The 24910-nt window shown below is 38.0% G+C and overlaps 1 protein-coding gene across 16 annotated transcripts in view; it reads left to right on the top strand.

Moving 5' to 3' along the window:
* The window catches only part of Camk2d (calcium/calmodulin dependent protein kinase II delta), a 295467-nt gene that overhangs the window by 112894 nt on the left and 157663 nt on the right, over positions 1-24910 (top strand). For all 16 annotated transcript variants that reach the window (XM_045143310.1, XM_045143306.1, XM_045143304.1 and 13 more), the window contains exon 3: positions 2971-3030. In XM_045143310.1, the coding sequence (XP_044999245.1) occupies positions 2971-3030 (60 nt within the window). The remainder of the gene's footprint in view (positions 1-2970; positions 3031-24910) is intronic.

Genomic DNA, 24910 nt, shown 5'->3' on the forward strand with positions numbered 1-24910 from the left:
TTCTCAAAGTATGGACTGATGTCTGGGGAGTCCCTGGAACTCTGTAAAGTGTATCTATGAGACCAAAAGTATTTTCAAGATAAAGCAAAGACACCATTTGTCTTTGAAACAAAAAAGTAATTGTATGTGCATGGCCTGTATTACATCACGAATGTAAAAGAAATAGTCATCAATACGCCAGTCTTTTGTATGTTTCAAGACAGTGGTATTAAACTGCATTACTAGTCTTTAAATTTTTCAGCACCTTAAACTGATAAGGAAAAATGTAGAAGCCGATTTTTTTTAATGTTTTATTTAGTAGTCTAGTGAAAAATATTAAATCTTGACCTTTGTGCATGAATCTTTGTGATGACTGAATGTCAGTGTGAGTAGATCACCATTTTTCTATCCCCAAATGCAATAGCAGTCTCAAACATGCCATGCAGTTGTTTGTGTTGGGAGCCCAACTAGCTCCTCTTTTTGGGAGCACCATTGCTGAAAGAATGGCTGCAAAGCTATGATCACTTGCACTTAGGCTTGACAAATATTTTCTCACAGATGTACACAGTGAGCCTGTCATTTCACAGAAAACCACTGTAGCTGGTAGTATTGATTGCTCATATAGGAATGTAAGCTTTTAAGTAATTAGAATTTCAGGAAAGTTTTATCTACTCATGAGACCTGACTCATTCCCAAATTTAAAGATTGTTTTGATGAGGTTGGTAACAAGTGTTACTTTTCAGAAAATGTATAATGAAATGTGTCAATATATGATTTAGTGACTTGGTATTTTCCAAATGTTGAAGGTAGTATGTTATAAAATTGTGCTGGGGCAACATGTTCTTTGCAGTGCAATAGATATCAATAGGTGTTAATGAAACAGCAGTAGAGTTTGATTATATTAGACAATATATAATGTTGAAACTACATTTGATTTAAACATTAACTCTTATAACCTTATTTGACATAGTTCATAAAGTTCATTGGTTTCTGATTTCACATGACATCTAGCCTTTAAGAAACTACCATTTTTTGAGCTTTGATGTAGTATTAAGCAGTAATGCTTGCTAATATCTAAAAACTCCACTAACTTCGTTCTTTTTCTGCCTGCATATCTTTGTAAGGTCCAGTGTTCTTCATACACTAAAAGTCAAAACAACTCCTTGCAACAAGTTGGAAATAAAAGCAAATATGATATAAATTTTTCCTATTATGCTAATCATCAAAATGTCTTATCAAAACATAAATCAGTATTTCATTATTATCATTTTTATTTTGGAAAATACAGCATCTGTCATGAAAAAAAGTTAACTGTGCTGCAGATGGAAAAAATCATTTCTACCACCATAGTGAATGCTTGTTCATGCAAAAATAATCATTAAATACTAAATTTTATAAAGAATAGGATATTTGTGTGATTCTAAAGTGTCTCCTACAGATTGTGGTGGCGTTTGTACTCACAGGGCTAAGGCAAAAGGATTACAATTTTGAGACTAGTCTAAGACACATGGTAAGTTCAGGGTCAGGAACTACATAGCAAGACCTTGACTCAAAACAAAACTAAACCAAACAACAAAACAACCCAACAGTGAAACAAGAGCTAGACTTGGCATCATAACATGCATATTTAATATTTGCATATAAACTGTGAATAAACAAATAGTGAAGGTAGAGTTCAGAGGTAGAGCATTGCCTACCATGTATAAGGCCCTAGTTTCTATCCATAGTGCCACAAAATGCAAAGTAATTATTTAGCAAGAAAATCAATACCTTTAACTGCTGATCAAAGTTAATAAGACTATGAGGGACAGATGCACCAAAATGTACATCTAGCAGGAATGGCCTTAGAGTGTTCTAACTGACAACCAAAACACAAGCAAACATTTGACAAAATCAAAATGAGGAACATTGTCTTTTTTTTAAAAAAGACATAGGGGTATCTTTCAAGATAAGGAAGATATAACTTGTGGCAATGTTCCAACTTAACAAAGGTTAATGAGTAATGGGAGCTAAGTGCCATACCTGATCCCAGCCAGGATCCTCCCCAGGAGAGAAGGTACAATAAGAAAAACCTGGATGTGGATTCAGGGTGTGAACAACTGCAGAAATGTTAAATAAGTTGGCAAATGTATTATGGAAGTAAGAAAAATCCCAATTCTTAGGTAATATGTACTGGAATTTTAGGGCTAGAGTGTCTTGATATTATAAAGTAGTTCTAGATGGTACAGAAATATGTAAATATAAGCATGCACTTACAAGTTTATGTAATTTGTATATATTTGGAACATACATATACAAGTAGAAATAGATAGATAGCTGATTATGTAGATAGAGATACAGAGAGGATTAATAAAATATTCATATGTTTCTTGCTAAATAGTATACAGGTGTATCTTGTTGCTGGGGCAAAATACACAAGTAAAAATGGTTGATGGAAGAACAATTTTTATTCTAGCTTGTAGTCTTGAGAAGCTTCATGATGGCAGGAAAAGATGACATGAGCAGAGGTGGACGTCACCTTTGCCATAGCAGATGGAAAAAAGCAGTAGGAAAGTGAACAAAGTTATAGCAAAGGGCGCTGGTCATAACTGCCCTAAGCCCACACCCACAACAGCACACCTCTCCAGCAAGGCTCCACCTCCCAAGTTGCCATTTGGGGACCAAGCATTCAAAACGCATGAGTTTATGGGGGACATCTGATTCAAATTACCACAAATACTATTTTGTGCCAATTCTACCATGGCCAGCATCCCAGATCTAAATTCTGCTCTATTCAATACCCTTTTCTATTAAATATCAAGCCAGTACCAAAGTACCAAAGATAAAGTTGTTGAATCATATGTATGTTCACTGATGTCCAAATGCTCACTGCTTTAAGAATTCAATGGATGATAAAGACAAAAGATTTATGCCATTTTGGGTGCTGTTTATTGTTTTTTATTCTTGTGGCTTTATTGTGACTTACCTTTGTGTGTATGTGCTTTTTAACAGATCACCAGAAACTGGAAAGGGAAGCTAGAATCTGCCGTCTTCTGAAGCACCCCAATATTGGTGAGCAAATGTTTTTAATGTGTCTTAAATGTTAATTTTTGCTATGTGTTATGCTAATTTTAGTAACTAGAATATTTTCAACTACTATCAAATAGATCTCTACCTTTTGATCTTGCTTGCATTTGATTCCTCATTGTCTGTCTGTCTGTCTTTCTTTCTTTCCTTTCTTTTTTTTTCAAGGTAGGGTCTCATTCTAGCCCAGGTTGACCTGGAATTCACTATGTCGTCTTAGGGTGGCCTTGAACTCACGGTGATCCTCCTATCTCTGTCTCCCAAGTGCTGGGTTTAAAGGCTTGTGCCATCACGTCTGGCTTGCTTGCTTGCTTGCTTTGTTTGTTTCTTTTAACTTTTAAATGCAGTCATCTGTTCTGATGCAATCTTTGAAGCAGGAATGAAAACTAAAAATAATTCCATATTTTTAGAGTAACCTTAGTTTGTTGAAATTAATATAGCTATTAAATTAAAAGTGCATATTTCCTGTTGTGCTGAAAACTGATCATACACCAAGCAGTGAACATACTGAGTGTAATTTAAAAATTAAATAAATTAAAATTAGCAGTTCTACATAAATTAACACTTTACATAACAACATATGGTAATATTTGAGTTGTATTTTTCTGTGTAATTAAGACTTCTTTAGCTGCTGATGGTGAGATATGGAGAGTACCTTAAACAACTAAAATACTTTCCATTCTTCCAATCCTAAAGAGAAACTTCAATGTCAAATGAGGCTTTAGGACCACATTGTGAAAGTAGAATTTGAGTAAATACTAAAAAATTGGAGAAGCAATCCATGCGGCCCTCTGGAGAAAAAGAAATACATGAAAAGATTGCAAGCCCAATAATTAAATGGCCTATGGAAAGGCCTTGGGACAGAACCTTGCCTGTGAATTGCACCTACACTTTTTATCTACTTACACAAGAGTGACACAGTTTTTCCTCTGTGTTAGCTATTATAATTGATGAACTATAAATTTTCTACTCTAGCACTGTTTCATTTACTCATGTGAAGAATAGTGATTTAAGTAGTTATCACAAAGGAGCAACTAGCAGCCAACGAAAGAGTATTTCAAGGAGAATGAGCTGTGAGCTCAGGAATGATGGGAGAGACAGCCATGCAGGGTGGTGAGCCAGGGCTCTGTGGGCCTTGGGCATTCACTGTTGCCCCAGGCAGTATAGAGAGGCAGTAGGAAGTCCCAGTTTCCCCAGTGCCAGAATTATGTTGTCTATATGATCTGAGAGACTTGTTTACTATTTTATTATTTTCTTTTATTTTATTGTTTTGTATATTACTTAAAATTATTTAGAATTTATTTCAAGGAAGGAGACAGTATTTTTGAAAACTTTTCCCTGTGAAAATCTGCTCACTTCAATTATACATATATATATATTTCTTGGCATAGAATTAGTAGTCTTGAGGACATAAAGCAAATATGTTGTGCCTCCCCCCCCCCAGAGGAAAACACTTTATACCAACATGAAGGTAACAATTTATTAATCTACTCTTTTCAGTAGTTTTTGAAAAATATATCTTTCTGATTGTAAATGCAATATGTACACTTAGTAGAAAATATAGAAAGTACAATTTGAAGAAGAAACCAGAGGACAGTTTTAAACATTTGTTTTATACATTTCTGCCTTTTTATAATGAATCTTATAAGTGGCTAACTTGTTGGGTATGCTTGCTTGCCCCTGAGAAATTATTTTGAAAAATTGTCTCAGTCAACAAAAATGGCTTGAGCATGCTGACCTTGCCAAGCTGCATTCTGGGCTGTAGACATTGGTGATGGAGTGATCATGGGTAAAGTTTCCACTTGTCTAGTGTCTGGTGTCCTAGTATGTAAGCACACAAATATCCTAGTGATAGCAAAGGTTACCTCTCTGCACACAATTAATGTAAGGTACTTTAATATCAGGAGACTGGGAGTCCAGTGTATAAAAGAAACCCAGCCAGATACTAGTAAAAGGCAATACAGACAGATTTTATATAGAATGATTACACTGGGAAGAGAATTGAGCTCTATTCCAAACATAAGCACTCAGCCATCATGGATGCAGGCTTTGGAACCTGATCACATATCAAAGTAGGGCACACTTTCTTTACAGGATTCTATACTGAGACTATGTTGAGAAGGTCAAGGATGAGATTCTTTGAAAAGAGGAGCCTATTTAGATTTTGGTCAAGGATATCTACATAAAAGTGACTTGACAGGTACTGTATGACTGTGGAAGTCACATTTCAACTTATATGTAAATGAAGGCAGATGACATTATGAAAACACCCAGGGAGAAAGCTGTGTAGGCATAGAAAACGTCCTTTGTCAGGGAAAGAGGGAGGACTCTAGGATGACCTGCTGTGGGGGAAAGTGGGCATAGACTAAGCTGACCAGGTCCGTGTCTAATCATGCTGGGCTTCATGGACTGGGAATAGGATTCTCATTCTAAGTACGATGGAAATATTGTAGGTGGAATTTAATGATAATCTGATTGGCTGTGCCTGCTATGCGTAAAATGGGTTGTAGCCACATGTATACAACCAGAGACAATAGTGTTCTGTCAGTATGAGACAATCATATTATCTAGTACAAACTAAATTTTTAAAATTTTAGTAATTGATGAAATATTTTCCAAATCTGCATGACTTGTTCAAAGTCACAATTCCATAATGACTCTCGCTCTCTCTTTTTCTTTCTCTCTCTCTGTGAGTGTGTGTGCACGCACACATGCAAGCGCATGTGCCAAAGGTTGATGTCAAGTGACTATTCAGTGAGGCGAGGTCTCTTACTTGAACCCAGAGCTTGACAATTTGGCTAGTCTAGCCAGCCTGCTGTCCCCAGGTTACCCTGTCTCTGCCTTTGGGGCACACAGATTACAGCAGATTGCTCCTTCCCACCCCCACCAAGCCTTTACAAAGGTGTTAGGAATCTAAACTCAGGTCTTCACACTTGCAGGGTAAGGGCTTTCCCAAGTGAGCCATCTCCTCAGCCCCTTGCTATTGAATTCTTGATTGTCTCTAGAGAGGCACTGATGTTTAGAGATGCCAACTTGAAGCTACAGATTGGTGAGGTGTTGATGATTTTGATTGTTTTGAGTTAAAATCACTTCTTCTCATACAGGATAGACATTAAGTTTAAAAGTTCAAATATGATGAAACCCTAATTTGGATTTGTTTTACAAGGATACTATGGCTGCACAGATTTTATTATTTGACATACATAACAGTGCATGAAATTCCATTTGCTGACAAGTATTCACGTCATAGAAATTGGTTTTACTTTCTCTGAGTAGCTTTTTTGTGCTTATGAGTAACAAATTCATGTAGAGGATTTTTATAATTTTATTTTCCTAATATATAAGACCCTTAGGAATGATCTAAGTACAATCTGCTTTCTGTAGGAAAATAAAAAGCCTAAAGGTCACATACAGACCACCAAAAAGAAAACATCTTCTCTTTTCCCTGACATTGAGGAATTGAGGTTGTACGGCAGAACTGATGCTTTAACTGCCATCTTATGGTCTTCCTGGCCTTTGCAAAATACCATTTGTCAAATTTTCACAAGACAGTATTAGAAATGATTTTTGGTTCATTCACTCTTTTACCAGATGACTTTATTCAACCTGAAAATGTTTTTTTTCTTTCTACTCTTCAAGCAGTTTTCTTTTGGGTTCCTGAGGGTGTACAGAAACCTGTGCAATCAAACCCAATGAAGAGCAGCTAAAAAAAAAAAATGCTCAGTCTTCACTTGTCAAATGAGTAAATTGCTTAATATAGCCATTGCTACAATATTTCTGTGTTTGAAGCCTTTATATGATTCACACAGAGGAGAGGAGAGAGAACAGAGTTGGTATATAGAAATGTTAATTAGTCTGCTGAGAAAAATGAACAACAAAAAACTATGGGTCTATGAATGACATCCTTTTATTTCAGTGGTGAGAGAAATTAAACAATCTGAAAGCAACACACTTTTTCTATATAACTATTCCCTTTATTATTCACAGCATTTTAATTACTTTTTTAATTTCTCTAGTAACTCAGTAGGTAAAAGGTAACCATATTATTTATGAGAGAGAGAAAGAATGGACATACCAGGGTACAAATGAACTCCAGATGCATGAGCCACCTTGTGCATCTGGCTTATATGGGTACTGGTGAATCCATCCTGGGTCCTTAGGCTTTACAGGCAAGTGCCTTAACTGCTAAGCTATCTCTCCCGCCCAGGCCCCTGCTTTAGAAAATAGTCAGCATTCTTCCTGCTGTCCCAATATAGTATAGATAGCCTAATCTCAATGGTTGTAAGCTCTCAAACAACTGCAGCTGGATGGCTAAGGTCTTCAGCCTGAAACTTTCATTTCTTTTCACACCATGTCCATCTGCTCATGCCAGTCTATTTCTGTGTAATGCCCCGTGTACAAATTTTCAGGACACAAGGTGCGATAAGCTTCGCATACAAACTGCCTCTATCCCAGTCCAGACAAAGCTTTTTCTTACCCTTATCTGCCAAACCTCACATTCCATAGTTCTTTTTGTATTCAAGTCTTTCCACTCTGACCAGAGTGATCCATCAAGCTCTGCTTAGAGCACTACAAGGCATCTCTTAAACCATGGTTTCAAATCCTTCTACATTTCTTCTGCAAACCAGCTCCAAACAACCAAAGCCATTTGGTCAGGTTTCTAGAAATAATGACCCCACTCCATAGGTACCAATTTTCTGTTGCAGTTACCTTCTTGCTATGAAAAAGCATTTAGAACTCTCAAGTTTATGGAGGATCACCACACCCAGAGAGACTGCAGTTTTCCAGAGTCATAAGTGGTAAAGCTGCAGTTGAGAGCTTTGCAGTTTTGAATCACCCACCCATGTTCCATAGCTCTCTAATGCTCCCCACTTGTTGTATCCTTTGGGATTAGTCATCCTGTCCTCTTCTTTTTTGGAAAGAAAAGTATTTATTTGAGAGACAGAAGGAAGGGGAGGGAGGAAGAGGGAGAATGGGCATGCCAGGTTTTTCAGCTAGTGCCAGCAAACTCCAGATACATGTGTCACCTTGTACATTTGGCTTAAATGGGTCCTAGAGAATGGATCTTGGGTCCTTAGGCTTCACAGGCAAGGACCTTAACTGCTCTCCAGCCCCCAGTCTATTTTTTATAAGTGCCAAAAAGAATCTTACTTTTTACCAGGCATGGTGGCGCATGCCTTTAATCCCAGCACTTGGGAGGCAGAGGTAGGAGGATCACCGTGAATTCAAGGCCACCCTGAGACTACAGAGTTAATTCCAGGTCAGTCTGGACCAGAGTGAGACCCTACCTCAAAAAACCAAAAAAAAAACCAAACAAACAAAAAATCTTACTTTTTTATAAAAAGTGAATAAAATAATAGTAAAAAAAAAATTGCCTGGAGTCATTATGGATTTTGATATTTATCTTTAGATCTTGTTTTAGATGGAAATATTGGCATAAATTATTAAACACTTATAATCAAAACTAGTAGTATAGAAGTAATTATATATTTTAAAACATTTTATTCATATATTTGAGAGAGGGAGAGAGAAGGAAGAAAGGAAGATTGGAGGGAGGGAGGGACAGAGAAAGAGAGGGAGAGAATGATCATTTCAGGGCCCTTAACCACTGCAAATGTACTCAGACACATGCACCAACCACCTTGTACATCTGGATTATTTGTGTACTAGGGAATCAAACCTGGGTCCTTAGGCTTCGTAGACAAGTGCCTTAAGCACTGAGCAATCTCTTCAGCTCCTAATTATATTTTAATAATAAGTTTTAGCATCTTGGCAAAAATTTGTACTGTTATTTAAATACTTGACCCTGAGTGCATTGTGTATTTTACATGCTATGCAAGATGATTTTTGCTTTTCTCTTTTGTTTATAGGAAATATAAAATATATGTAAAAAAACAATGGGTTGTAAGGAAACAACATAGAACAGTCACTAATATGATACTTTATAAAAAAACAAATTTTAAATATTGTTTCACATTACATTGTGGGGGAAAAGGAAGACTAGCTAGTTAAGTGATGGTAAATACTAATTAATGATTAGTGCTTTTTTGTTTTTATTTTTTGGTGTGTTTTCGAGGTAGGGTCTCACTCTAGCTCAGGGTGACTTGGAATTCACTATGTAGTCTCAGGGTGGCCTCAAACTCAAGGTGATCCTCCTACCTCTGCCTCCCAAGTGCTCGGATTAGAGGCGTATGCCACCATGCCCAGCTAATGATTAATCTTATGATCATATAAGTATTTGAGGTGTGTTTTTCTTTTTCTTTCTTTTTTTTTTTTTTGTTTTGTTTTGTTTTTCAAGGTAGGGTCTCACTCTGGCTCAGGCTGACCTGGAATTCACTATGTAGTCTCAGGATGGCCTCGAACTCTCAGCAATCCTCCTACCTCTGCCTCCCGAGTGCTGGGATTAAAGGCGTGCACCACCACGCCCAGCTGTTGTTTTTCTTTTTCTTTATAAGTAATTATAAATTACTTACAGTATCCACAGGAATACCAGCCACTTAGAGTGTAAGCATTTTAGATCTTTCTGTACAGCCTAGCCTAATCTGGAATTGCCAATGAAGCCCAGCTTGGCCTTGACTCCTGAGTTTGGAATTAGAGGCATGTGTTCTCATGCTTGGCTCAAAACTCTGGTTATAGTTATTTTGGAAATATTGTTAGCTGTACTTAATTTTGGTAGGAAAGTTGCCACATTGAGAAAAGTTGCTCCACAGTTTACTACTCACAAATTTAAACATGGGAATTTATTTTCTTTAAAAATGCTCCGCAGGTAGGAATATTTGTTCTAGGAATTTGATTTATAGTGTATTTGTTTAACAAAATCAGCTCCAGGTATAACAAGCTCACTGTGAAAGTGAGACTAGTAGATTATTGTTTGTCAAAGTATTGGTTTTATAGTGAAGGGAATGGTCATATGCTGAGAGGTTGGCTTCAGTTCTTCACATTTTTCACATCAGCCATAGTTTATGTTTCCTGTGAAATGACAGAAATTAAAATTATTTCATGTTTGCTCACACAGTTGACTTTTTTCAAAATTAAGATTTTTTTAAATCAATTTTACTATGTTTTAGGCCAATACTAAACATAAGAACAATTTTATTGCATGCAAAGTTATTCACCAGAGAACACTGCAATCATTTTTGTGAGCATACTATTTGTTTTCTATTAGCTCTGTTAAGGAAAAAAAAAAATAGAAGAAAAAAGAAAAACAGAGCTGGAATCTTAAGGACCCAGGTTTGATTCTCTAGTACCCGTGTTAGGCAGTTGCACAGGTGACATATGTGTCTGGAGTTTGTTCACAGTGGCTGGCAGTCCTAGCGTGCCCAGTCTCTCTATCTGCCTCTTCCTCTCTCAAATAAATAAAATGCAAACAAACAAATGAAAATAATTTACACTTTTCTCTTGGGGATGCATATTCTTGATAAATACTTTCCTTATAAGGACACTTAAAATTATTGTGGCATCAGTGTTTTTATATAGTTACATGACTTCTTGTTGAATATTTGCAACAAACAAACTACTTTCATATTACTTATTTTTAAGAGCAAAATTCTCACTTTTAAAGTGAATTGATGGAACATTAATGTATGTATTTTTAAAATATTTTATTTATTTATCTATTTTATTTATTTATTTGAGACAGACAAAGATACAGAGAGAATGAATGAGAATGGGCACACCATGGCCTCCAGCTACTGAAATGAACTCCAGACACATGTGCCACCTTATGCATCTGGCTTATGTGGAACCTGGAGAATCAAACCTCAGTCCTTAGGCTTTGCTGGCATACGCCTTAACCACTAAGCCATCACTCCAGCCCCAGTATTATATTTTAATTATCTCTAAAAGTTGCCTTAAAACTTTTGAAAAATATAATTTTTGCCATCCATTGTTTTGTTTATAATTTATTAGATATTACATAAGTTTTATGCCCATATTTGATTTTGGAATTAAGAAAAAGCATATCAGTATCAATGAAGATAGAAGGCAAAAAAAGCAATAAAAGTATATGTAATCTGGCAGTTGTCAACTCATTCTAATGATTATCATTAGGTTTGATTGAGTCCAGTATGAACTGAATCTCTCACTGTGGCAGCTGAAGTACTGGAAGACCACAAAGCTGGCTGACACTCCCTGCTCACCAGAAGCACACAGTTTAATACAGTGATGTACATAGCTAAGATAAAATATAGACCTATTGTAATGAAGCTATTCCCAAGGTGCCATGGAAGCACTACGTAAGAGTATCCTTGGAATTATATCAGATAGCGAATAAGAGTTTGCAATGGATTAGCCTCATCACCACATGGAAAACAGATCAACAGAAGAAAAAGATCAGATTTAAATGTCAGTCATTCTTAAAGAATGACAGAAAAGTGGGATGTGTGGAGAATCAGACATTAAGGTTGATTGGCACAGAAGAGAGTCTAGCTTCATTTTCCAAATGACGGAATCTGATCTTTTATATGAAGAAAATAATCACAGTTTACTTAATAATTAAGATTATGAAGATAATTAAGATTCACTTCACAGGCTCCTGTGATTATCAGTTCTTGAGGATGTCTTTGTAGTGAACAGTGGTTGCTTAGAGTCAGAAGACTCAGGTGTTGAGCATCTGAAAGGATTTGGCATTAATCTTGTTATGAGGTATGATGAGCTCCTGAATCATGCCACAGAGGTTGTGGCAGCAAGGGAAAAAGCATCAGAGATGTTGGTGTAACATCAGGAGATCTTGAGCAGTCAATAAAGTGTGATGGGTGGGATAGAAGCTTTCTAATTTGGGTGATTACAGAGTTGTTGATTTAATCTGAGAATAGGGAACAAAGGAGAAAATCGAAGTAGAGAGAAATTAGAAATATATCTGATTAGAGAACAGGATGAAATTTATTTTTCTAAAGACTGGAAAATAGCCATTTTGTTGGACATTGAGGAAAAAAAGCAAAAATATAAACAGCAAACAATGCATCTCAAATTACAAACCTTTTGGCAGAAATTTTAAGGTTTTCACCACTTGGGCATTCCTTTTGGGGGAAGTACCTGGTATTAGCTATGATTATCCCCCCCCCCCGCACCCACAGGCAGAAACCTACCACTGATGAAGTAATAGGGAACAAGTTTGGTCATCAGAGTCCTCAGAGCAGATACAGTACCTCCAAACTCTGCCTTAGTGCTTGTGGTAAGTACCATCTTGCTGCTGGAAAAATACCCAATCAGAAACAGCTTATGAAAGGAAAGGGTTTATTTCAGGCTTATAAAATCCAAGAGAAGCATCATCATGATGGAAGATACTGGCACACTTTCTTAGATGCCTAGCAGAAACTACTAACAACCATCAGACAGTAACAGCCAGAGAACAGACTGCTGTCTGTACACCTAGTATGGCTGAGATGAAGATTCACCCCCAGTGCCCTGCCCCCCCCCCCAGCAAGTATCTGCCTGATAGTGACTTAAGTAGGAAACTTAACCTTAATCAAATATCCCTGAGGGTATGCGGGACATACATTAGCATTGAAACCATCACAGTGCTTTTGAGTGTTCTGTTCACTAGAGTAAACCTTACCTCTTACTGGCCTGTCATGTCCTTGCTGAATGTGTGCCTCCAATTGGCCTAGATGCCTTTATTTGTATATCTATATATTTGTGTTTTGTTTGCTTCTGAAATACCACATAGAACTCTAGAGAATGTTTATAATAATATTTATTTTGAATCATCTACATATAGGGGACAGTAAGAGTGGATTAACTCACTTAGCATTGTGAGATTATCTAAGAGCCATACACAGGATGGGGAAGAAAGCTTAGCTGTGAAGATAATGAAGTTTTTGTGTTTTTTTTTCTTAAACAGCAATAACATTTTTTTAGGTTATTTTCATTCAGAATGTGCTTAACTGCATATTTTATGTATAAAACAGCTAAAATGCTGTTTTATATTTAGAGCATATTGTTTGGTTTTTAACGTAGAGGGATAGTCTCCAATTTCTCCTTCTTTCAGAGACATTTGGCAAGCGTGGAAATAATTGAGTGTCACAGGGATGCTCGGAGATTCCTACTGGACACTGGACTATTCCATGAAATCATGCATCATTCAGTCCCCAAGGGCTATGTGCTACGGTTAAGACCCCTGATGTTAGGGTAGAGTGGTAACACTAACAGCAAGCCAGCAAAACAGCTCTGGACTCAGGCATTTTCCTTAAAGTAAAGGGCAAGTCTAGTGAACAGAGTAAACTGCCTTCTCAACAATTTATACACATCTAATTAAACTGGAGCATGGAAATTATACTGTAAGCAGAAGCTGAGGGAAAAAGCCAGAGTGGACACACTCTTAATTCCACCTTTTATTAGACAACATCACTAAGTGTGATTCCTTATTGAACACTTAATGGCACCATAATTTACTTCCATCAAGTAGAATAATTCACTATTTGAACAGATCTTGACATGCCTTCTCCCCAATTAATCTGAATAAACCAAGTGTTTCCTCATGTAGCACAAGTAGCAGGAAAATGAAAATTAAAAAAACGGATGATGTAAGTCTCTATCATGTTGCTTTACTGTAAAATAGAAAATACTATTTTTTGAGATAACAGCCACTGAAAGTCTCCGACAGTGGCTCTCTTCTGCTCAGAAAGTTACCGATGGCTTCTCACAGAACTGAGGACAAGCTAGAGGCCCTGAATAGTGCATGACCACCCTTTTGCCTGGTCTTCCCATCTTAGCTCCACTTCTTCCCATAGATGCTATGCTCTGAACCTTTTAGGTAACTTGTGTTTCTTTAAGTATTGCTAAGTTGTTCTGCTGCAGGACACTGCCCAGTGTTCTTCCTGAGGGATCTGTATTCCCCAGCTCAGGCATATTGCCTTACTGCCTTCAGACTTCTGCTCTACCCTCACCATCAGGAAGGAAGGCCTCCTCTAACAGCTACAGTTTCTTCCCCAGTCTAGCCCAGCTCTCCTAGCCTCCCTTGTTTTATTTTATTTCTCCATCATACTTATCATGATATTATATAGTATTTTGATGATTATTTTTCTGCCCACAAGCAGCAGATAAAACCCAAGGAGAGGCTTTGTAACTGTTACCTAGTGTACAGCCACTGCTTCTTAAATAATATCACAAGAACTAAGCAATATACTGACACATTTGTTTTTATTATAGATAATCAGGTTGATAACAAGACTTATATCAATTCAGTTACAAGAAATCATATAAATCTTGATTTATGACATAGCTGTTATAGTCAAACATAAGATTCATCTAAAGGCTTCTGGTTTTCCTCTGGCTGAAATGAGTGGCTTGAGGCTACAGTGCACCTAAATGGACTCCAACTAGAGCAAAGACTTGGCTTCTGCCTCGTTTGGCCAGTTACTGCTTGGTCCTCCATGGTGTCTGTCCCCTTATCATTTATTTTTACATTCCCATCACCCTGGCTGGGATCTTGGCTCCTTGACAGGTTTCCCACACTCCCTGGAGAACCAGAGTCATCTACCTCAGGAGTGTGTAGGGATCAGTGACATTGCCACTCCAGGTTAGCTAAAGCTGCTACCTAGCTGCTGCCTCATCTTCCAGGGCGCATGTGTGTGTATGTTAATGATATCTCAGAAAAGGGAACTGTACTGTACATACTGGAAATTTTCCTTCTCCAGACTATTCTTAAATTCAAAATCTTCTGGTTTCATGGAATTACCAGCATGACCCCACCTTGCATGAGCCTGTCTCTTAAACACTTAGGAACCAGAGGGCTCACTCTTTAAAGCAAAGGCCACTTTTCAGATGAAATTAACAAACTGGTCAGTGAAGAAAGAACATTGGTTGGCTTTTACTGCCATGTTTACAAAAGGCACGCCCTGTCCTCTAGGAGCTCTGCTCTGGAACGGGGATTGCTAGTTTTCTGTAGACAACAATCAATAAAGATATTAACAATTGCTGGTCATGCACTCTTGTTCTACCTACTTGATTTTACTATGGTTGCACAAAAGTGGTCACAGCTACTGCATAAATGCATTCCGGTAAAGCTGAATTGATAGATGCTAATATTAGACTTCAACTTTTATGTACCATACAGTATTATTCTTTGAGTTATTTTGATCATTTAAAAATATAAGGCCCATTATCAGTTTATAATCTATACAAAGATCCATGGTGGGCTGGATTTGGCTAACCTCTGTTTTAGAATTGAAGAGACTTTACCTTTGTGGGTACTTGGCCCTTGGATGTCAACCAAATTCCCTCATAGTTTCAGTTCTTGGTTCTCTCAGAGAGCCTTGTGTCTCCTGGCCACTGTATGTAATTCAGAGAAGCTAAAATGGCTGGCTATACTGATGACTGAATTCTGAATTCCTATTCTGGAAGACAGGCTCATTGCGAGTCCAGTTCTGATTGGTCCTTTAGGTCTGCTCTGTATTATAGGTCTAAGAAAGGATTGACTCCTTTTGTTCAGCTTTCTGGAAGTCTTACTATTAATGTTGCAGTTACACATGCTCTCAGTAACCTGTTCACTAGATCTCTGCCCAAAGATGAATTTGGAGATAGCTTCTATCCTGGTGACTCCTTACCTAACTACCACACCTACGTAACCTATGAAATTTGGACTTGGTTAGAACTAGAGCTAAAGTCACTCATGCTGACCTTTATTCTTGTTCATTGCAAGTTGATTATCTATTTAGATTACATTTGAATTTACATACTCCTGCTATCTCTAAAGTAATTTTGACCCTGGGCTTTTTCTCATACATTTAAATTTGTGGTGTGTCTAACTAAGGTCAGTGTTGCTTTCCTTCCATGTGTTTGTTACCATGTCAATCAAGACACTGAGAAATCATTTTTTGTTTCTGCTTTTTTTCTATTCATACTGGCTGTGTTGTCTTTTAAATTCTAGCCCTTCCCCCATCTCTTCCCAAATATCCTGGGAAGACCAGCATCTGTACCTCTTATAACACTGACACTGGAATAGACTGCTTTGGGAATTTGCCGGTTTAAATTATACAATCCTATTCTGACATTAGTGTGTATAAATGGAAATGAAATAATTTTGATGTCAAATCTTTTCTATGAGAGCTTAGAAGAAAATATAACATCCATCATTCTTTGCAAATATCTTGAGGTAATTCCTATTATCCTTGGGGCTTAGTTTTTACTGCTAAAGTTGGCCTGAGTTCCCTTACATCTTCAATGCAGTTCAGTCATAATGTTGTGTGGTTTCTGCTGATGAGTCTGATATTATTAAGAGACAGGAGAGAGTTCTTGAACTTGTTCACTCTACCAGGTGTAAACAAATTTTCCAAGTGAGGAAATGAAACCACTCATAAGCCTATAGCCAGGTCCACAGGTTATCAGGATGGTTCATGGAAGAAGACTGATGGCTTCCACCCCTAAATGTGGGAGATACCGACCCACACTTGTTCACTTCTTGTGTATAGAAAGAAACTGAAGCTGCCAGATTGAGAATAATTCTTTCTTTGTGACTCCAGTGTATCAGGATTGCCTGGCCTCCCAAGCCTGTCAACAAAGTTCCAGAGCCTGTTCTAATCATTGGTGATTGATACTGCTGTCTTGGCTCCTGTTAGAGCTGAACTTTGAGTCCCTGGACCACTTACTTCACACACTACAAGTCTAGGCTCCTGAGCAGCCATGCGCAACTTCACAAACAGCCCTGCTCGTGTCCTGAACCTGGAATACTTAACCTCTGAACTCTGCTTTTTGTCCTCTCCACAGTAGTGCTCTGAACTTTTCCACTCTGCTTCACATCCTCCAAAGCAAACTTCTATTGAGATATCACATTTTTAAGCATTTATGGAAATGAAACTTGACTGAATGCTTATAATGTAACTGCTTTTTCTGGGAAAGATTTTCATTTTTTTTTGTGGGGTCATTAAGTATTTTGATTGTTTGCTTTCCAATACACATAAATGTAATAGGGACAATCCCCCCTATTTCTTTATAACGTACCTATCTTAAAATAATTTTGTAACACTGTCCTGGTGTTCTCACTTCCTTGTTCTTAATTTCATATTACAGTGTTTTTATTTCCCAGGTATGTTTCCTTAACCCCAGTGATCATTTTGCAAATCAAGGAGTTTAAACAGTCACTGTGAATGCACCATGATTTCTGTTAGCATAAATTTTTCATTATATTAATAAGTTGGCAATTGTAATTTTGCCAATTTTATTACCTTTATTTGTTCTACTATTATCAGAGATTATTTATAGCCTTTTAAATTTTGTTATTATTATTACTTTTTTTTTTTTTAGGTAAGGTTTCACTTTAGCTCAAGCTGACTATCCTCCTACCTCTGCCTCCCAAGTGTTGGGATTAAAGGTGTGCCCCACCACACCTGGCTATTATTATGTTTTTTGAGGTAAGGTCTTACAGTAGCCCAGGCTGACCTGAAACTCACTCAGTAGACCCAGACTGGCCTTGAATTCCTAACTTTGTCTCCAAGTGCTGGTATTAAATGTGTGTGCCGGGCTGGAGAGATGGCTTAGCGGTTAAGCGCTTGCCTGTGAAGCCTAAGGACCCCGGTTCGAGGCTCGGTTCCCCAGGTCCCACGTTAGCCAGATGCACAAGGGGGCGCACGCGTCTGGAGTTCGTTTGCAGAGGCTGGAAGCCCTGGCTCGCCCATTCTCTCTCTCTCCCTCTGTCTGTCTTTCTCTCTGTGTCTGTCACTCTCAAATAAATAAATAAATAAATAAATAAATAAATAAATAAATAAATAAAAAAGTTTTAAATGTGTGTGCCACCATGCTGGGCTAATATTTTGTTTTTAAAGAAAACATTATTTTTAAAGTACCTTGAAAAGACATGGAAATAGTTCATATAGTCCTCTAGAATCACATGATCTCCAATTTTTTGTGTTAATGACCTTGTAACTTCACAATTTGAGTAAGGAATTATAAAAATAGATAATATAAACTGGGTGTGATGGCACAGGACTTTAATCTCAAACTCAGGAAGCATAGATAAGGAGGATTACCATGAGGTCAAGGCCACCCTGAGACTTCATAGTGAATTCCAGGTCAGCCTGGGCTAGAGCGAGATCCTACCTTGTAAAACCAAAAATAAATAGACAAATACATATAAAAGACAAAGAAATGATATAAAATATAAATTCCCCAAATTACTATTTTATTAAAATGATTGCCCAGCCTATATCAGCCAATCACTGAACATTAGCTTCAACTATTCCATACACTGTAAATCTCTTGATGATGCCATGGACCTAGTGCCATAAAATGCATGCTCCTTTTGATCAGAGATCAGGAGTGAAGACCTGGCCAGGAGTTGTGTCTGGAGTGCTGGCATCTTCTGTGCCCTGTGAGAGAAAGAAGGCCTAAGGAGTACTTGCTGTGCTAACCAGCTCTCAAGAGTGCCTTGGAAAGAGAGCACTACAGCCTTGCAATCTGTAGGGAAGAAAAACAGTCTTAAAGCTACAAAGTGAACAGTGAAATGAAATGGGGCAAGTCGCTTCATTCCGTCTGCCACCCTTGAGCTTAGGAAAGAGCCCAGGGATTCTAAATATAAGTTCCTAAGTAAATATTCCAGTATAAGCTTGGATTAATTCAGCTTGTGGGTATCCAGCCATCCACTTTGGAAGGCACTTGCCTGTGTGAAGAAGCACAGAGGCAAGGGAGTGGAGGGGCATGGAGAGAATGTGATAGTGCCTTGACCCACCAGCATGGGGAGAAGTAGTACTGGAATTATCCAGGTGTCCCTCTGTTTTTCACTCCATGTTAAGATGGCTGGCTGCTTTAAAGTACAAGTGATTCTGCGGAAATCCTAATAAATAATTAACTATCCAGAGATGCATCATCAAAATCAAGTTTATTTTCTGATGTATTTGGAACACAGAATGTGCCCTGACAGATGGGGAAGCAAAACCTCACAGGGGTTAATTAAATTTGGCTGAGCTTGCTTACTTTGTAAAGGGTGGACCCAAGATTCAAATACATTTGTGTGATTCCAAAGTTCACATTTCTGCCTGATAAGCTTCCTGTTCTTTACTTCCTCATCTGGGAAAATCTCTATGAGCTTTCTCTGCAGCAGTATTACTTTTCATTTACATAAAGTACTAGAATGTGATCTTCATGGTACACATGAGGCCTGTAAGGGGCTTTGCTCCTGTGAGGGAAGCTAGGACAGTTACACACAACTGCTTTGACCAGTACAAAAGAGCATGCAACCGATGTACCCACAGCAGATATATAGAGAAGAGAGACTCCCTGTTTATTGTCTCCTGTTGCCTTCTCAGTGTTGTCAGAAAATCTCAACCAAAAGCAGCTGATGGGAGGAAAGTGTTAATTTTGGCTTACTGACTCAAAGGGAAGCTCTGTGATGGCAGGAGCTGGTTAACATGAGGTGGAAAACAGCAATAGTAGAGTGTGCCTAAACACTGGCAAGGGGAAGCTGGCTATAACACCCATAAGCCTGACCCCCAAATACAACACACCTCTAGTGAGTTCCAATTCCCAAATTGCTATCACCTGAGGACTTAGCATTCAGCGCACATGAGTTAATGGGGAGCACCTGACTCAAACCACTACCTCTGCAAATGTTTCTGCATAGTATTGAGCATACTTGACTATCTCTGAGGATAAGATTTAGAGAGGAAGCAACAGTGTTGCCCCAAATCATGAAAGTTGGAATGAATCTGTCAGTGGGCACTATCAGGTGATTGTCCTTCTGTGTATGTGAAGAACCACACAGTGATGATGAGGAATAATTACCCCTTGTTCCTGGCTCACTGAGCAGTTTTTGAAGTGAAATCGTGTTTCCATTTCAGAGTTCATCCTGTTCCTAGCATCTTAGCCCAGCCAGACTCCCCTGTTGAGTGAAACTCTCAGCGAGTCTAGCACCTCCCAATTGACTAAGCCTAATGGAATCTTCTGGATTCCAGTCTTTCCTGATGCATCTCTAGAGTTGAAAGTGTGAGTCACCTTATCAGGCTTCCGTAGCACTTGAATATCTGGCTTTCTTCTTTATTTCTAAGTACTGTTCCCAGTTTCCTTCATGGATACCTCTTTCCCTGTCTCCCTCTTAAATCTACCTAAGACATCTCATTAATTCTCATGCAATTGTTCGTTTTAACATTTGCCTACTGTGGTAATCAGTTGAATGTTTTGTTTTCCACCTTCTTAGTAAGCTTGCCTAAAATGATTCCTGCTCTACCTAGCCCAGCCCCCACCAAACCCGCTCCTCTGCCTGGGCTCCTGATCTCACATTAGAGCTGTGCCTCAGCTGTAGATCTGATGACCTTCTGCCCAAAATTTATATAATCAGATCCTCTCACTTCAGCTCCTTCTCTCTTTAGGTTTCATCTCTGAACATCACCATCAGCCTTTCCTGGCTCCCCTAATTTGCTGTGTACACGGCTGGCAGGTGTTTCAGAGATGGGTAGAGCTTCTTTTAAATGAGTACAGCAGAGGTGCTGGGCAGGATAATACCACATCATCTGTTCACATATTCTGTTTCCTCAGCACTTAGCTCCTTGGCCTGAGTGATTTAATCACATTTTATCTTCAGGGTGTAGCCCACAAATTATGTCTTAACAACCATGTGATCATATGCATTGCTTTCAAAATTTACACTGCATTTTAATATTTATTGTTTTCATCTGAGTCACAATAATGCTGGGTCCTTACCTACTAAAAGGGAAGAATTGGACTAAAATGGTACCTTTTAAGTTCTATAGGAAGCTCTGCCCTTTCCACTATTGTGTCCCATTTCATGATGTCCTAGTGTTTCCCTAAGTCACTTTTTCCTTGTGGGCAAATGAAATTGGGGCAGGTATAGAGGATATGTGATGGTTCCTTCTGTAACGTTGTGTGAAAGCAGAGTAGAAGAGAAGCTATAAAGAATACTTGCTAAAGCCCCTGGACGCTTACCTCCTCTGGGTGAGAGTCCTTTGCTTTCACTTTGCCAAGATCATAAACTAGCACAATTTCCTTCTACTTCTAATTCCAAACTATTAAAGTGCACCTGGAAGGACTACATCTTGTAAGTATCTATCTTCCCTCTAGAGGATTACCTGCTGTTGTAGTAAACAAACATACTGCCATATTTGAAATACTGCTGCCATATTTGAGATACTGCTAGCTCCTGGTTTCTTCTCAGAACATATAATGCCAGATTGGGAGAGTAAGGGAAGGTGGTTAGAGCAGTATGTGTTACGGTTTGGTTTATGTGGCCTCTGTTCTTTCTTATCTTTGGTGCATGAACTGGCACAGTTTTGGTGTCAAAATTATGTATTATTTTAAAAGCATTAAAGTTTGGTTTTGCTCAGGCAGCCTGAATAGCAAAGACCTGAGAACCAACCTGGTGAACAAAGTTGTAAAATAAAAAGAACTGTATAATTTCTGGGAAAAAAATGTTGATTGCTTCTTTTTTGGTAGATATTTAATATAGCAACCTGCATCCAAGTTTACACACAGTAAAGCTAGAGATGATAGATTTCAAGACAATTTCTTGAATAGTTGGATTGTGTGCTTGCTGCTAAAATTGTTGATTATGTGCCCAAACCAAACAAAGAATGCATTTAGCTTCCTTCCTGAGGACTTATGAAACCAAACACAAATGAAACCAAAGGAAGAAAGATAAGAGCTCACAAGTCCATGAAACTTAATAATTGTACTCTTTAAACAGTTCCCTCTTAGAGTTACTCTCCATCAACTTTCATAACTCCACTGGATATTTTTTTTTTGGCTTTTTTGTTACCTTATAAAACAAAATGCAATGTTGAGAGCCCATTCCATTTTATATAGAGAACCATTTACAGAATTGTAGAAAAATCATTGTGGATTTAAAATTAGTGTTGGCCTACAAAATTGCACTAATTTATTTATCCATTTAGAAAATCTTTTCTAAATGTTGGTCTTTTAGACACCTACAATATATGAGCAAAACTGACAATTAACACATAAAGCCAGTCAGTGGTTGGATTTCTGTGTATGAACCATACTCTGAAGGGAGGGGGCAGGCTTTACAGGCAAAGCCTTTTAGGGCAGGTGATATGGGAGCCTGCCTGGTTTGGCTGAGTGCATACACAGCTAGGGCAGATGAAAGGATGTAAAGGGAGGGGTTTCAATATGTGGTGATGTGACTAGTGATGCGATGGAGGCTTTTCATTTGAGTGAAGAAGTTCCTTTTCCATAGGAGTGAGTGACTGTTAGCCCTGCACTCATATGCCAAAGCCCTAACCCCCTAGCATGATGGTATTGGAAGGTGAGGCCTTTGGGAGATGATTAAATCTGGAAGAAATGATGAGGGTGTATGACAACCATGAAACAGAACCCTTATAAAAGGAGACTAGACATCCTACAAGCTTCACCATCTATGGTTACAGCAAGAAGGCACCAGCTTCCAGCTAGAAAACAGACCTTCCCCAGCACCTTACCAGCTGTCTGTACTTGAACTGAATATGTGCCTTTTAAGTGACCCAAGCTGTGATGTTCTTTTTCAGTAGCCCATATTGATCAATAAGGATGGGAAGTTTTGGAAAGTACTGATTGCTTGGGTTAGAAGATTACTCTGTGTGTATATAAGGAGATGACCATGGTTAAAACAAAGGTGAGATGACTAACTGTGATGCAGCAGCTGTCATCATTGACTGAAGTTAGAATGGTGGCAGTGGAGATATTTGTTGAAGATCAGGAATGGAAACATACAAGTAGGAGTTAACAGCATATAGCCAGAAATGATAATTAAAATATTTAGCAACTATTATGGTATATTAGCCATATCAGCACAAATGCCACCCTTCACAATGGACATGACAGACAGCTTCCTATTGTCATAATGGTGGTCTGACATATGCATTTGCTGAAGATACCCTGCTCATGTTGGCCCTTCTCAGACCTTACAGATACACTATAATTCTGAGCATTAGCTATAAATTAAGATTCCTCACTAAACTAAAAAGGCACCCATATTTGTTTCATATATCAATATATTGCATCCCTCCACAATTAACTTTATGCTTGTTTTCTATTTTCTTACAAATATCAAAAACAATATATTTATATATTTTTGAAGCCAAAGACTAATTGGAAATTGCTAGACTTTGCATACAACAAACTTCCTTTTATACTTTTTTTTTTTTTTGTTTCAGAAACCAGTTCTTTTTCCCCTCTTTTTCTGAAAACAAAGACTATGTACATGGAAATAAGTCTACCTTAGGTTGTTACCAGGATTAGATATTCTATATACAAAAATGTTATCGTAATGACTGTTAGCTGTACTATAATTTCCTACCTGAATTATTTGATTTTGTAGCTTAAAATCACTTGTATATCTCTTGCACTCTCAATGATGACTTGAGTCATCATAACCATAGTCATGTTGGGGCTGAGGATGTAGCTTGCTTGCTTAGCATACGTGAGACCCAGGAATCCATCCCAGTACTGGAGAAAAAAAAGAAAAAAACAGGTACACATCATTTATGTTGGATTTAGACTTAACACTATGGCTGAACAGAAATCATTGCACTGTAGTGTATACATAGTGAGAAATCCTTGTTTTCCAAGAGGAAGCATAAATAGGTATTAGAGAAAACAATGACTGAGCAATTATTCTCAAAAGTTATATTTGAAAAATACAGCAAGAATATTTCTTCATACTGTAAGAGATAAGTCTTTTTTTTTTTTTTTTTTTGTAAATACATACATAGTACTCTATCTCCTTGTCAGTAAACTCCTGTAGGACAAATGTGGTATTTTCTTCCTGCTCTGATTTTTCTAGAGCCGAGTGTATGAACTATTATGTGAGGGTAATTACAAAGTCAGGTGCATGTTTAAGATGGGTCAAGGTAAACCTTGGCCTTCTAGCCATCTATAGACTTCTTACACGCAGAATATGATGCCTCTGGCAGACCTGAGAAGACCTACATGGCCTGCCTTGTGAGATAGGTGGGATTAAAAATTACAAGATATTTTTTTTCAAGGCTGTGTTGTTCATGACTTATTTCTTAATATATAGACAGTTTGCTGGCACAGAATAGATGCTAAAGAAGTTTGTTGAATTGGTACATGGAAATGCACATTGTTGTGTTAATTCTCCTTCAGTGCCTGTGGATTTTTGAAGGAAGCAGACACTGAATGAGCATCTCATTTCTGTGAATGCAGCTTTTAATTGATTTACAAATGACACATTCCTTGAGGCTGTGACATACTATTTATTGGAATTGGTGTCCTGTTACACTCAATATTGCTCTTTTATTTCTCCTTGTTAAAATTATGGATTTCACTTACCAACACTTCACCCATCCAAAGGAACATAGAAGATACTGTACTCCTTAGTTTTCAGTGGGTCAATATTAATTGTCTACTTCTCAGAAGTCAATATCTTATATAATTTGTCAGGCAAGTCTGAGTAAAAATGGCAGATCATAACAGTGGCCTGAGCCCTGATTCAAAACTGTTTTCCAAAACATGCCATAAAAATACATATAGCCATTGAGGATCATAGCAGGGAAGAAAGAAGAGAGAAAACTGACACCTGTTCTTTTCTGGTTGGTATTCTGGAAGACTGGCAAATGATTTTGTTTTCTATTGGACTCTTCTACTGACTATGCTTTCTACCTGTGCTTTTTTCCTCACTTTTAAAATGTTTTTTTTTTTTTAATTTTTTATTTATTTATTTGAGAGCGACAGACACAGAGAGAAAGACAGGTAGAGGGAGAGAGAGAGAATGGGCGCGCCAGGGCTTCCAGCCTCTGCAAACGAACTCCAGACGCGTGCGCCCCCTTGTGCATCTGGCTAACGTGGGACCTGGGGAACCGAGCCTCGAACCGGGGTCCTTAGGCTTCACAGGCAAGCGCTTAACCGCTAAGCCATCTCTCCAGCCCTTTCCTCACTTTTAAACATGAAGAGTTTCTTTAGAAATATT

The sequence above is a fragment of the Jaculus jaculus genome, chromosome 2 (assembly GCF_020740685.1).
Source record: "Jaculus jaculus isolate mJacJac1 chromosome 2, mJacJac1.mat.Y.cur, whole genome shotgun sequence".
NCBI lineage: Eukaryota > Metazoa > Chordata > Mammalia > Rodentia > Dipodidae > Jaculus > Jaculus jaculus.